This window comes from Panthera pardus, unplaced genomic scaffold (assembly GCF_024362965.1).
Source record: "Panthera pardus isolate Hobbes unplaced genomic scaffold, ASM2436296v1 HiC_scaffold_24, whole genome shotgun sequence".
Taxonomy (NCBI): Eukaryota; Metazoa; Chordata; class Mammalia; order Carnivora; family Felidae; genus Panthera; species Panthera pardus.
Window position 1 is genome coordinate 38,412,042 of NW_026526810.1, and position 14,650 is coordinate 38,426,691.

The 14,650-nt window shown below is 36.4% G+C and overlaps 1 protein-coding gene across 14 annotated transcripts in view; it reads left to right on the forward strand.

The window, feature by feature from the left end:
• Positions 1-14,650, forward strand: part of SLTM (SAFB like transcription modulator) — a 45,462-nt gene that overhangs the window by 24,657 nt on the left and 6,155 nt on the right. For 7 of the 14 annotated variants that reach the window (XM_053889018.1, XM_053889020.1, XM_053889021.1 and 4 more), the window contains 12 exons: positions 290-317; positions 1,650-2,118; positions 2,733-2,782; positions 4,959-5,077; positions 7,877-8,026; positions 8,256-8,359; positions 8,452-8,618; positions 9,137-9,222; positions 9,664-9,827; positions 12,261-12,441; positions 13,178-13,302; positions 14,344-14,514. In XM_053889018.1, the coding sequence (XP_053744993.1) occupies positions 290-317; positions 1,650-2,118; positions 2,733-2,782; positions 4,959-5,077; positions 7,877-8,026; positions 8,256-8,359; positions 8,452-8,618; positions 9,137-9,222; positions 9,664-9,827; positions 12,261-12,441; positions 13,178-13,302; positions 14,344-14,514 (1,814 nt within the window). The remainder of the gene's footprint in view (positions 1-289; positions 318-1,649; positions 2,119-2,732; positions 2,783-4,958; positions 5,078-7,876; positions 8,027-8,255; positions 8,360-8,451; positions 8,619-9,136; positions 9,223-9,663; positions 9,828-12,260; positions 12,442-13,177; positions 13,303-14,343; positions 14,515-14,650) is intronic. The other 7 variants (XM_053889019.1, XM_053889024.1, XM_053889025.1 and 4 more) reach the window with 2 other exon arrangements.

The following is a 14,650-nucleotide window of genomic DNA, read 5'->3' on the forward strand; positions in this document are numbered from 1 at the left end:
TTCAGATTTATATAAACTAGTTTTGAATACTGAAACTAACACAGTTTATTGATGAGCTGATTATTGATAGATTTACCTGTTTTGTCTGAAACCGTATATACCAGACATGTGCCACATTTCTCTAACTGGCCTCTGGTTCTGATTGGAAGATCCTATATATGCTAGTGATAGGTGTCCCTAATTAATGTTACTAAATTATATACCAGTTTAACTTGACTGATTTTATGCTATTACTAAAATCTAGTTTTAAGTGAATTCATTTTACATTTGATTATTCTTTGAATTTCAGGATGGTGAGGAAGAAGAAAATGAGAAAGGTATGTTTGATGCCAAGTAGAGTTTAAAAATTGCTGACATTTAGAAAAATAGCAAATTATGTGAGAACAAAAACCTTCCTTATTTGAAATCTTATTTTTGAAATGACTTTATTTTCAAATTTATCAATTTAGTGAATTAAGTTAGCATCTTGATTTCATTTTTCAATTGGTTTTAATTTTCTTTTTAACATTTAAGATATGTTCTAACTTAATGGTACATATCAGTTACTGTAGTGGACAATGCCATATTTTTTTTAACCCAATTTTAACTTTATTTTTTACAATAACTTCTAGCATACGGTAAGTTGATAACGTCCTTAAGACTGGCACTGCAGTAACTCATACGTGCTTATTGGAGTGTAACGGATAATTAATTGTATAAACGGTCCTAAAAATGGGTGATGAGGAGACTAACGTTTTGTTTGCTACATAGAGAAACTTTCGTATAGCCTTCTGACAGTTTTCATAGTTTAGGAGAACTGTCTCATCCAATACAATTACAGGGACATCAGTAGTAATACATTTGTCAGTACGAGGTTATCATGGAAGAGTTCTTGGATGGAAGTCAAAGGATCCTACTTTGGACTAGAAAGGACATGGAGCAGGGTTCTAAGCAAGGCAGAATTAAAGGCCTAAAAATGATGATGAAGTAAAGCTACTGACTGAAAATCTCAAATGCCTGAAGCCTTTCTATTTTGGGGGAATGCAAGACATCTTCAAAAACGGTAATTGCGGGACTGACTGGACAGGATGAAGACTGGAAATAACCAATTTCCTGAACGTTATGGAGCAGGCCATCTTTGGAGCCTTCTGCAGCAGTTTTCCATACGATTCTGGACTACCCAAGAATTGAAAAAGAAGAGTGAAAAAGATGGGGCCCTGAAAAACTTTGAAGACTGATTGATATCCTCAGACTGTGACCTTTCAAGACGTCACCAAGGGGATTCTGAAGGTCACAAGGGTTAAACCCAAGATGATTGGAACATTGAATAACAAATCTGCACATTTGTCACTATCTCATGGAGGAAAAAAATCTTCCATATGCCATTAACTTCTAACCACAAATGAAGAGCTGGCATCCTCAGGATGGAACCATTTCCTCACTTTTGTTGTTTGGTATTTGTATGTAGAGATCATTTTTTTCCATGAAGAATAAGTGATCCTGGGTAAAGGATTGTTTATGTTAGTTAATACCCTTGTGTTTTTTTTCCCCTAACCTTCCATCAGTGCTAATAACTGGCTTTATATTTTCTAGGTCCTATTCTAGCTTATGAATATGAAATTGTTTAAACTTCTTGTTTTGCCATATTTATTCCTGTTAAATCCTCTTAGATATAGCAGGTTCTGGTGATGGTACACAAGAAGTATCTAAACCTCTTCCTTCAGAAGGGAACCTAGCTGAGGCTGATCACACAGCTCATGAAGAGATGGAAGCTAATGCGACTGTGAAAGAAGCTGAGGATGACAACATCTCGGTCACAATCCAGGCTGAAGATGCCATCACTCTGGATTTTGATGGTGATGACCTCCTAGAAACAGGTAAAAATGTGAAAATTACAGATTCTGAAGCAAGTAAGCCAAAAGATGGGCAGGACGCCATTGCACAGAGCCCGGAGAAGGAAAGCAAGGATTATGAGATGAATGCGAACCATAAAGATGGTAAGAAGGAAGACTGCGTGAAGGGGGATCCTGTCGAGAAGGAAGCCAGAGAAAGTTCTAAGAAAGCAGAATCTGGAGACAAAGAAAAGGATACTTTGAAGAAAGGGCCCTCGTCTACTGGGGCCTCTGGTCAAGCAAAGAGGTTTGTTTTTCTATGTCAGTTCTTTACGATACTGAATTCCAGCATTCAATAAGATCACTCTACATTAAGGGGGTGGCTTCAAGACCATGTACAGTAATTAGTACTTATGATCCTGCCTATAATATTTTTGACCGTCATAAGTTACTTTAAAAAAAATTTCAAGATCTTCGTAATATGCAGTGTGTCCTACTGATTGCATTGTCGAATTGTCAGCATATATTTGGTTTTTTTTGTTGTTTTTTGTTTTTTTTTTCAAATTGACAATTTTTTTGTGTTTTATTTTTAAAAATCCTTGTGATGATGGTTAATGAACAACTATCAGTCCTAAGAACACAAAATGAAGTCAAGTCCCAGTCCTGAAATCTGGAGAAGATGGCCATATATCCACTGAATAGAATTGTCAGAAAATCTAGATCTTCAGGCATCTTGGGGAAAATCAGTGCAAGAATCCTAAGGGAATCATTTGTTCAAATAACCTAATCTAGACCTTTGGAATTGTTAATTTGTGTGAATAGCACTAGTTTGAAATGTAGTCAATATCAAGCTGTTCGATTTTTGGTTTTTTTGGGTTTTTTTTTTGTTTTCAATTTTCTTCTGGTGATTTGCTTCTTTAGCTCTTCAAAGGAATCTAAAGACAGCAAGACATCATCCAAAGATGACAAAGGTAATGAATTTTTTTCCTATTTATTTCAGTGGTAAATTGTGTATTTTCGTTAAAAAATAATAATTGCCTGGGGTTTCCTTTGACGTTTAGTCATTTAAAATATACATACTAAAATTTCTGTATGGCTTTTGTGCAGACTGTTGAGTTAAATAGATTTTCGCAAACTCTTGGTGTTATTGAGGTGTTAAGCTTTAATTAATTTGTAAACTGGTAGGAGTATGCTAAAAGTTGTATTTTTAACATTGTGTTCTAAGCACCTGTGTTGAATATTAATACAATAGATACTTCATTTTCTTGCCTTATAATTTTAGAAATATTTTATCTTTAGTTGTAGTCATTTGCAACCCATATGCACCAACCTTCTCCCTGTTCTGTCTAGTAGGAAATGTGCCATAAATGATATTTGCATATATTTGTGGAGTCTAATACTTAAAAGAAAATCAGTCTCTAACATTTGGTTTTATTTTTTTCATTGTTTAAATCAGGGCACACTTCTGTTAACATAGCCAGTATAGGGTATTTTTGATTCTTTACAATTTGCTTCTTAATTTGACTTATTTTGGGTCGATAGGAGTTTTATGTAGGAAATTCGTTTTATTTTAAATTCTTATAAGCTTAAAGATACAATATTTGGTTACTTTCTGTTACTGGGATGTCTGGGTCTCTCATGGCTGTTGCACTATAGTTTCCTCTTGTACATATGCTGTCTACTTGAAAAACATTTCCTGTTTTGTGAAAAATCACTTTAAGGGAAATAACACCAATCAGGTGTTGCAAAGTCCTAGAATGCCTCTTCAGTGAATAAATAAGGAATGTTATCTGCTTTTTGTGGTTCATTTAGTGTTATTTTGTTGGTAATTTTAATAGTTGGAATTTCAAGTGATTGTGTACTAAATTGACAGTTAATTGCAATACTCACATCCTTTTACAGTTTTGGTTAATGGACAACATTTAATAGATTTATTGAATGTTACCCTTTAAATTCAGAAGATTAGTGGTCTTGTTTAAATGTTAACTTTTTTCTATTATTGCAATTTTTTTTCTGTAATTAAGAGAAGTACCTGGGCCCAAATGTTACTGTTAACATAAAAAAAGATACGCAGTCTTCTAGTTAGCATTTCATAAAATCGATCCTTTTTTAAATGTAGTTTTTAAGAGTAGAAATGCAGCAGCCATTAATATTTAAAATGTGTCGTCTCTTCATAAGTCTACGTGGACAGTAATTTTTCAACTAAAACCTGTGGCATTAATATTTTAAAGCATTGAAAATTTTACTCTTTCTACTTACAATAACGTGCAGTTATAAAAATTGTTACTTTTAATTGCTTACATACTTTTTTTCCCTTAAAGTGGGTAAGAATTGTTCTGCAAATTAAGTCAAATGAATGAAAGCTCCCTTTTGTAACAGCACATTTGAAGAAAAGCCCTGGGGGGGGGGGGGGTGGTTATTGACTAGGCCTGTATTCCAAGAAATGGTACTTAGGTGTATGACAGCCTACTTTGTGTATGGAGGTAGTACAGAAATAATTCGTATAACCATTTACCTATTCTAAAGAATTTTGAGGTTTCTGATTTTATTCTTATTAATAACTTTGTTTTAGAAGATTGTTTTTAATTAAATCCAGAGTTATCTAGCTGCATATAATTCCTGTTTTATTCTTTCTCTACCAGAGAATGAAGATGAGCTGTTGGTTAGTCTTTGTTATTAAACATTTACATTTTTGAATATGGTTTATCCCTTCCTTTGACTGTTCCCTTTTGCACTCCCAATGTCTCAGGATCTAAAGCCCAGGACATATGTGGGTAATTAAGCAATCTGTACATTTCTAGATGACTGCTTTCCAGTTGTCTATATTCATTGCAGTGGTAGAGTATAAATTATTAAACTTAACAGTCAAAGTCAAGACCTGTAACTGATTTTTTACCCACTTCAGTTTAACGCATGCAGTAGAAACTATACAGATGTTCAGATTTGTTTCCTCACTAGTTGTATCGTCTATTGTGTTTGATTTTAATAATAGCAAATTCCTAGGATTCTGATACAGCGAGGCTGTGCTATTAGATTTAGTTACGTCAAAAGATAATTCTATAATTTTGGAAGAAGATGGATCTAATCATTTTATTAAAAAAAATTCCAGTGGAGATACTAAAATGTCTGCTATTAAATTTGTTCTAGGCAGTACAAGTAGTACTAGTGGTAGCAGTGGAAGCTCAACTAAAAATATCTGGGTTAGTGGACTTTCTTCTAATACCAAAGCTGCTGATTTGAAGAACCTTTTTGGCAAATATGGAAAGGTACGCTGCTTTTACCTGTTTATCTATCTTTCTCGTGTCTCCGTTTGAAAGGAATTATATTCAAAACAATATTATATGAAACCTTCCAGTTTTTTTGTTTTTCTTACGACTGGTTTAAGCATAATTATTGAATTCTGTGGTAACGTAGAGTTCGTCCTATAATCTCACTCTGAGCCTGGGGATCTTTGTATTAAAAGCTTATATTATAGTTTTCTTTTTTTTTTTTTTAATGTTTATTCATTTTTGAGAGACAGAGAGAGACAGAGCACGAGTGGGAGAGGAGCAGAGAGAGAGGGAGACACAGAATCCGAAGCAGGCTCCAGGCTCTGAGCTGTTAGCACAGAGCCCAATGCGGGGCTCAAATTCACAGACTGTGAGATCATGACCTGAGCTGAGGTCGGACGCTCAACTGATGGAGCCACCCAGGCGCCCCTAAAAGCTCATATTTTAAGCCCATTTCAGCCAAGGACTGAGTTATTCATCACATTCATCATGATTTTTCTAGGAACTAGAGTATCTAAGGCTAATCTAGTCATTTGGAAAATATTAGACAACGGGATATAGAATTTGGTGGGGGTGGGAACTGATACACCTGTCACCATACAGATTCCAGTACAGTAGTGGAAAAAAATGTAAAACTGGTGAAAATATCCTTCATCAGAAGTTGTGATATGTGCTATGATGGAAGAGTTGCCAAGAGAGCAAAAGGGGAGGCTCGACTGTGGTTGGTTCATCAGAAAAATATATACTGGCATATAAAGGGAAGATCTAACAGAAGAATAGCCAATAATTAAATGCATTAAATACTCAATTAATAGTTGTTGAATTGCATTGTAGTCGATTTGTATCCCTTAGGGCACTCACTCCTTTCTGCCTTGTATTTTTGTTTTCATTATATGTCATATGTAATCTACTCCAGTGTAAGCTCTTTTTTTCTTAAATGTTTATTTTGAGAGAGAGAGAACATGCACACAGAAGTGGGGGAGGGGCAGAGAGAGAAAGAGAGGGAGAATCCCAAGCAGGCTCCGTGCTGTCCCCACAGAGCGTGACACAGGGCTCGATCCCTGTGTCCCAGGAACTGTGAGATCATAACTTGAGCCAAAATCAAGAGTTGGACTCTTAACTGACTGGAGGCACCCCTCCAATGTAGTCTCTTTGATAGCAGGGACTTCATCTGCTATACTTTAAGTGCATGCAGTAGGCTTTGAAATATTTGTTAAATTAATGACCAATATTGGTGAATAACCATTCATGAATGTTATAAAAATCTATTCTGTTGATTTCAGAAGTCTTTTTTTTCTTCTTCTTCTTCTAATATAGAGTTGCCTGAGTGTTAAGGATTCTTATAGGTGTCAGATATACAACACTGAGAACTGTAGTCCTGTGATCAGCCTTGGTTTATTTTTTATTTTGTTTTCAGTAATTTATTGTTAGAGATATAAAAAGTTTTTTAATGCTGGCATTTCTTAGGACTAAAACTATATAAGGACACCGTGTACTTTTATAACAAGACATTGGGCTTTAAAACCAAGTTGTTGTTGGGGCAAGTCTGCCTTTCCCAGACTTGAGATAAAAGCTGATAGTTTCTAGCCATCCACACCACCCAGCCTCCTAAATTCCCTGTTTATCTCTTTTTGGCATTATGTCTGTCTCTCTTTTCGTTCAGCACTAGATTGTACTGCCACTTTTCTTCCTACTCATCCATCCCTGTCTCTCTTGACTTTGATAGAATTGAAATTCTTTGTCACTTTTATATTGGTGTATATTTTTAAAGCTCAAAGTGTATCTTTTTAGAGTATGTTTTTGTAGGGTGTGTTTTTAAGACTGCTTTTTTATATGTGGATGGTTCTTTATTCATTTTTTGAAATTTCTTATAGTAACTCATTGGAGAAAATTGTTAACACTCATTTAGAAACTTTCTAGAAAATTACCTCTTATTCCTCTAAGAGATTCAGGGTGGGCTTATGATAGGGGAAGTTTGGCCCAAATGCAATTGAGAATATTAATTTCTTTGCTTTCATTAATTGTGTCATTATTGCATTGATGTGACTGCTGTATTTTGGCTATAGAGTTGAAAAATTTAACACAAAGCAAGTAGATTACAATTGCTTTTTGACACTTTTTTATTATTGTTTTTAATGTTTATTAATTTTCAGAGAGGGACAGAGCGCAGGAGGGGGAGGGGTAGAGAGAGAAGGAGACCCGAAGCAGGCTCCAGGCTCTGAGCTGGCGGCACAGAGCCCGATGGGAGGGGCTGGAACTCAGGAACTGCAACATCATGATCTGAGCCGAAGTCGGATGCTTAACCGACTGAGCCACCCAAGTGCCCCTTGACGCTATTTTTTAAATGTTTATTTTGAGAGAGACAGACAGACAGACAGGGTGTGGGGAAGGACCAGAGAAAGAGAGAGGGAGAGAGAGAGTCCCAATCAGGCTCTGTGGTATCAGCGCACAGCCCATCACGGAGCTCAGTCCCACGAACCGTGGAATCATGACCTGAGCCAAAATCAAGAGTTGGACATTTAACCGACTGACCCATCCAGGAGCCCAGTTTTTGATGCTTTAGATTTTTCCCCTGGATATTTACTGAGTACTTGTATTATAAGCAAAGTAGATAATGATCACAAGAATATGAACCAAAATAATTATATATATCCAAAATGTATCCATCATCACAAATTCATGTATCCTGAATATATCCTTTTATTTGATTAGTATTAGTTCTGAAGTTTGATCTATTCAGAAATGTATGTTGTGGTAAAGTTGTAAAACTTTGTCAAGTGTTATTTTATATTCTAGGTTCTGAGTGCAAAGGTAGTTACAAATGCTCGAAGTCCTGGGGCAAAGTGCTATGGCATTGTAACTATGTCTTCAAGCACAGAGGTATCCAGATGTATTGCACATCTTCATCGCACTGAGCTGCATGGACAGCTGATTTCTGTTGAAAAAGTAAGCTTGCCTAAATGTATATAAAACGGAGGTTACTTCGAGGGCTAGCAGTGCTCAATTTAAAGAGTTTACACCCATAGAGAGTAGAATTTGGAATAGTTTTTAAGTATTATTTTTATGTTTTTACTTCTGTTTTTTCCACATTTGCTCCCCAAAACATACTTTTTTGTGATCTGAAACATAACCTTAAAATGTACTGATTTTTTTTTTTCCTGTTTAAACCTTTCAGGTTAAAGGTGATCCTTCTAAGAAAGAATTGAAGAAAGAAAATGATGAAAAGAGTAGTTCAAGAAGTTCTGGAGACAAAAAAAACATGAGTGATAGAAGTAGCAAGTAAGGATTTATTTTTTTGATAAGCACTAGACTTTTTTGGAAAATTGCTGCAAAAGTTCTCATTATGTGTTTTTCCTGGGTGGTATGATCAGGACACAAGCCTCTGTGAAAAAAGAAGAGAAAAGGTCATCTGAGAAATGTGAAAAAAAAGAAGGCAAGGATACTAAGAAAATAGAAGGTAAAGATGAGAAGAATGATAATGCATCAAGTGGCCAAACTTCAGAGTCGATTAAAAAAAGTGAAGAAAAGAAGCGAATAAGTATGCTATGTATCTTTCTTCTCAATCCCTTTCTAATGCTTTCTACCATTTCATTTTTACAGTGGAAGGGAAAACCTGAGATCCCAGTCCAGATAAATATTTAAACTTCGTTGTTAGGTGTCACTGTGGTAGAAGGGGAAGTCTTCTTTTGTACTCTTGGGAAACAAGTGTGTTCTTCCATCTAAGCCCCTTTATGGTCATTGATAGCTGTGTGACTGAGTTGGGATCTTTTGTTGTTTTTGTTTTTTTCTTTTTTAATATGAAATTGATTGTCAAATTGGTTTCCATAAGAGTTGGGATCTTTTGGTATCACTGAAAGTAATTATGTTTGTGGGTTGAGCTCTTTTTAAAGACTATTTGCAGTTAAGTTCTCATAGAATAAGTAGGTTTATTTATTTCATGCCCTATGTTGTGAATATCTGGCTATCTAAGATTTCAGCATTTTTACATGATAGTTACTGTCTTTTTTAATGAGATAGTGTTTAGACATTTGTTTATGATTTTTTTTTTCCTCTTAGGTTCAAAGAGTCCAGGACATATGGTAATACTAGACCAAACTAAAGGAGATCATTGTAGGCCATCAAGAAGAGGAAGATATGAGAAAGTAAGTCTCTGAGAGGGCTGCCGTGTACTATTCTGCTGTTTTCAAAAGAAGATAGTTCGGTATCTCTATAACTTGAAAATCAAGAAAAATAGAATGTCATTACTCTTTTAAAGCTTTTTTTTTTTTTTTAAACCTTTTTTTTTTTTAACGTTTTATTTATTTTTGAGACAGGGAGAGACAGAGCATGAACAGGGGAGGGTCAGAGAGAGGGAGACACAGAATCTGAAACAGGCTCCAGGCTCTGAGCTGTCAGCACAGAGCCTGACGCGGGGCTTGAACTCACGGACCGTGAGATCATGACCTGAGCCGAAGTCAGCCGCTTAACCGACTGAGCCACCCGGGCGCCCCCTTTTAAAGCTTTTTAAATAACCAGCTGAACTTGAAAACCAAAACTCCACATTATTTTAACTTCTAGTCCTGTTACACTTTTTTTTCTTACAGATTCATGGAAGAAGCAAGGAAAAGGAGAGAGCTAGCCTAGATAAAAAAAGGGACAAAGACTATAGAAGGAAAGACATCTTGCCTTTTGAAAAGATGAAGGAACAAAGACTAAGAGAGCATTTAGTTCGCTTTGAAAGATTGCGACGAGCAATGGAACTTCGAAGGTAGGAAAAGTGTCTCTTTTATACCTGTCGTTACCTATAGGTACATCTTTAACACTAGTTACAAACCAGATTCCTAGAAATTGTATTCCCAAGAAAGCTGTTTGCCGCTTTTAAGAAATGCAGTAAAACCTAATGATTTCTTAAGTTTGCATAGCATTTTGTAATTTACCAAGTACCTTTCCATCTGTTCTCTCTGTCTCAGCTGTTCTGTACGGTTAGGTGTGCCCATTATCTGATTGAAAAAATGGAGGCCCAGAGAGGCTAAAAGACTCTTCCAAATGCCACATGGCTAATGAGTGGCAGAGTCGGGACTCAGACCCAAGTCTTCTGACTCCAAGTCCAATGCTCTTTCCTCTACTCCAAAGCTGCCGCCATGAAAAACATTTTAAAGGAAAAAATGATGGTGACATAAGATAGCCTCAATGTAATCTATAGGTTCTCAAGTGTCTATTTTATACCTGTCTTTACCTGTAGGTACATCTTTAACACTGGTTATAAACCAATTTCTGGAAATTGAAAGGAAGTGAAGGAATTTTGCCTTATGAACCTTAATGTGTTCAAGCTTTGTCTCAAAGCAAGCATTCTCTTTAAAACAGAGAACAAAACAAAACATTTTCTATTTTTAGTGGCAGTATCTCAACAGTTTGCCATGAATGCCAATTTGCTTTCATATGTCAATTTTTTGATGCCACTTAAAATATTCTTGTGATAGTGTTTTATAATATAAATTTCCAAATATTAACCTGTCTCATTGAGAGGTCTTTTATCATGGGATTTCATCTATTCATTCACAGGAGCGTCAGGAATTACCAGACACTTGTGATGACTTAAATAGTACTGTGATTGCCACACACTTTATTAGAGAGAAATAATCCTCGCATTGCTCAGAATCCATTTGCTTTTTTTTTGATGAAGTCCTAATATGCTGAGCTTCCTATTTAGATGACAGATCAGGAGGAGAGCGTGGGAGCTGCTAGAGCAGGGATTCTCATGCCTATCAGACCAGCACCCCTGTTATGTTAAAAAAAAGTTGCAGCGTCCTCTTTACTCTGCTGAAATGTAATTGATGCATAATAGGCCTACAAATGTGTTATATGCCTATGCAAATAATTTCCAAACAACCAATATAATGCCTTAATTCTAATACAAAGGAGAAATAAAAGTAAATTATAATGAAGCATATATTCCAGATATGAATGTTTAGGCACGACTCTCTAGAAGACCTAATGAAGTAGTCAGATGTTTACAACCCTCTTTAGATTCAATGAGAATGTGACAGCTACAAATGCAGACTGATATTGGTGTGTCGTTTTGGTAAGTCAAATGCCAGGAGTGGTGTTGGCATTACAACATGATTTCTGAAATGGTGAACGACTCTTGGTGAAGGTCTTAAGAAAGTATAATTTTCCTTCTAATTGATGTGGAGTTGCATTCCTGGAAATTTTAGTATATATAAAACCATGCCAACCATGCAACCATGCAAACCAACCAACCTAGCATGTATTCAAAATGAGTGAAGTTCTAGGCTCCAGTTTTTTTAAAGGTGGTTTTGTTTTGTTTTAATGACATGAAGTCCATTATGGCATTTGAAAGTATAATGAATATTGGACGGATTTTTTTGCTGTGCTGAACTATCTGACCATTCCATGCAGTGTAAGCTATCTAGAATCCTTGGTCCCCATTCACTCAGTGCTGCTACTAATGGCCCCGATGGTCATTGGGATAATTTAAAATGCCCCTCAGATTTCCATGGGAGCAGTACTGACCCACTGAGAACCACTGGGTGGCTAGAGGAAGACATGCTGATAGAGCACACTGAGGGCCTTAGAGTGAGGGGATGACAGAAATGTGAAAAGTCCCGATACATTATCTTCATTAAGTTCAGCAAACATTTGAACTGCCTCCTGACTCAAAGAAGCACGGGCTAGTGAACAGCAAAAAAAGCCCTTAAGGGCAACCCTTTTATTATATATAGCATCTGCTATAATTCATGTTGATGGATATGATCCCAAGTCACCAAAATAAGGTCTACTTTGTTTAAGGAGATAGAACACATACTAGCTACTGGAAAATTTCCTGTCAAAAACAGAAGTTGTAGTTTTGTAAACATATTTGTAGAATATGTCCTTATTAAAATGTTGATTAACTAATGGGCTATTATTATAGTGGGATTTTTATTTAAACAGGAATCCTCTAAGAGGCAACTACTCTATAAAATTCAGCTGCTCAGTTGACAATCTTAATAAATAAGTGACAGCATTGGAATCTGTTTAAAGTTTTATTTTGAGTTCTCTTTCCAATTACATTAAACCTACTTAGATTGAGTTGAAGTTTAAACTTGCCAACCACAAGGAAAAATTCAAACTCAAAAGCTATTCTCTTTCACACAGTGCTAGCATAATTTAAGTATTTCTAAATACTGATTTTTGTTAGACGAAGAGAGATTGCAGAAAGAGAGCGTCGAGAGCGAGAACGCATTAGAATAATTCGTGAACGGGAAGAACGGGAACGCTTACAGAGAGAGAGAGAGCGCCTAGAAATTGAAAGGCAAAAACTAGAGAGAGAGAGAATGGAACGCGAACGCTTGGAAAGGGAACGCATTCGTATTGAACAGGTGCAGTCAGAAAATCTTTTCATCTTAAATAACTGACCTTTTTCAAACCCTGTGATTTTTGCCCTAAAATTTGCTTTACTTGTTGTAAAGCTTCTATAGAATGAGTTCAGCTGATGAGCATTTATTGAGTGCCCCTGAAAGATAACCATCAGTTAGGTGCTAGTTAAAAATACATTTAGCAGTGACTTTGTTCTGGCCAATTGGTAGTAACTCGAGCTCTGCAATATCATGGCAGCCTAATAGTCTGAGCATAGGACTATGAGTCCAGAGTAGTTGTAATCCAGGCTCTGTCACTATCCCAGTCTCAGCACATCATAACTTATTTCCTTACATATTAGAGTGGGAATGATTTCCCAAGGCTGGAAGGAAATAATGCCTCTCTTTGCAGAACTGCATCAAAGCACTTAGTTTCCATACATATTTAGAACTTTATTTCTAATTCCCTTTAGGTGCTTTTGTTTCAATCAAATGATGAAACTGAATCTGACCTTCCCAATTACTTGCCAGCTTTCACCACCCGATCTCTGTTATTTTTAAATGTTGCAGAACAATAGCCATAGTCTAGATTACTGATTTCTGAAGTCAGTTTTGTTTATGTATTTGTCCCAGGTATGTGTTTTGCCTGGTGCTTGCCTATGGTGGTTTCTTAATGACAGGATGAAAACAAGGTTGCACATGTACTTACCTTATGTTTTCATTTTGCATTGGTTGGTTCTTCCTTCTGTGTTGTCTGAAGGAACGTCGTAAGGAAGCTGAACGTATTGCTCGAGAACGAGAGGAACTGAGAAGGCAACAGCAGCAGCTTCGTTATGAACAAGAAAAAAGGAATTCTTTGAAACGCCCACGTGATGTAGATCATAGGTAGTTGCCTGCTTTCTTCTTTAACAGTTACATTTGTTACCTTATGCCTTTTAAACTAAGACTGACCAGGGAATTAGAAACTACAGGCAACTGTCACTGGAATAAAAGGTCATGATCAGTAGGGTTGGGAATGATTGCAGGACTGGAGTGGGTCCAATGCATTGTCAAGTAGGAAGAGTCTGCTGTCTTTCCCTTTCCCTTCCTAATGGCACATGTTTTTCCATTATGACTGGAAATACATGATTATACTGGGCTTCCGTGATGCTTCTCAAACTCAGACCCATTTGAAAATTCTTACAGGTTAATGCAGATAAACTTGGAAGTTACAAACTTGGGTTGTCTGTGTTCATGCTGGTTAATAGTTTTCAAAATATATATAGTTATTTAATTTTTTATCTCATAAATTCTATGAGATTTAGTTGGTTGTGTTGAAAAATACATGGAATGGGGGCGCCTGGGTGGCGCAGTCGGTTAAGCGTCCGACTTCAGCCAGGTCACGATCTCGCGGTCTGTGAGTTCGAGCCCCGCGTCGGGCTCTGGGCTGATGGCTCGGAGCCTGGAGCCTGTTTCTGATTCTGTGTCTCCCTCTCTCTCTGCCCCTCCCCCGTTCATGCTCTGTCTCTCTCTGTCCCAAAAATAAATAAAAAAAAAAACGTTGAAAAAAAAAAAAAAAAAGAAAAATACATGGAATGAATGAACTGTGCTTGGGACTTACCTGTGTAACTTCCAAAGTTAAACATAACTGAAAACGTTGTTAGAATTTTATTATAAAATGGTATCTGTTTTTTCCATTTACGAATTTTAAAACAGACCATTTTTCAACTATTTTCTCGCCTGTGAACTTCCTCTAACACTATAGGACTTCATGCAGTCTGATAATTAATTCTTTGCTAGCTTGTTCTTGTAACAGTGTTTTGTGTCTTGAGTTTATTAGCCTTCTGTGTCCACAGTTCCTAGCATGTGGTATGTATGACTCCAAATAAGTGTTGTTGGTTTATTATAAAACTAATTTATATAAATGAGCAAATATTTCTCTTCAAGGCGAGATGATCCTTACTGGAGCGAGAATAAAAAGTTGTCTCTAGATACAGATGCACGATTCAGCCATGGATCTGACTATTCTCGCCAGCAGAACAGATTTAATGACTTTGATCACCGAGAGAGGAGCAGGTTTCCTGAGAGTTCAACAGTACAGTCATCATCTTTTGAAAGGTAGATGCCTTTTTGAAAGTTACTGTATTTGGTACATGAGCCTTGCTAATGATATGTTTGGTTCTCTATTAAAACTTAAGTACAACGGGTCAGGCCTGAGTGTTCAGAACAAATTGTGTGTTTGGTTTCTGTTTTC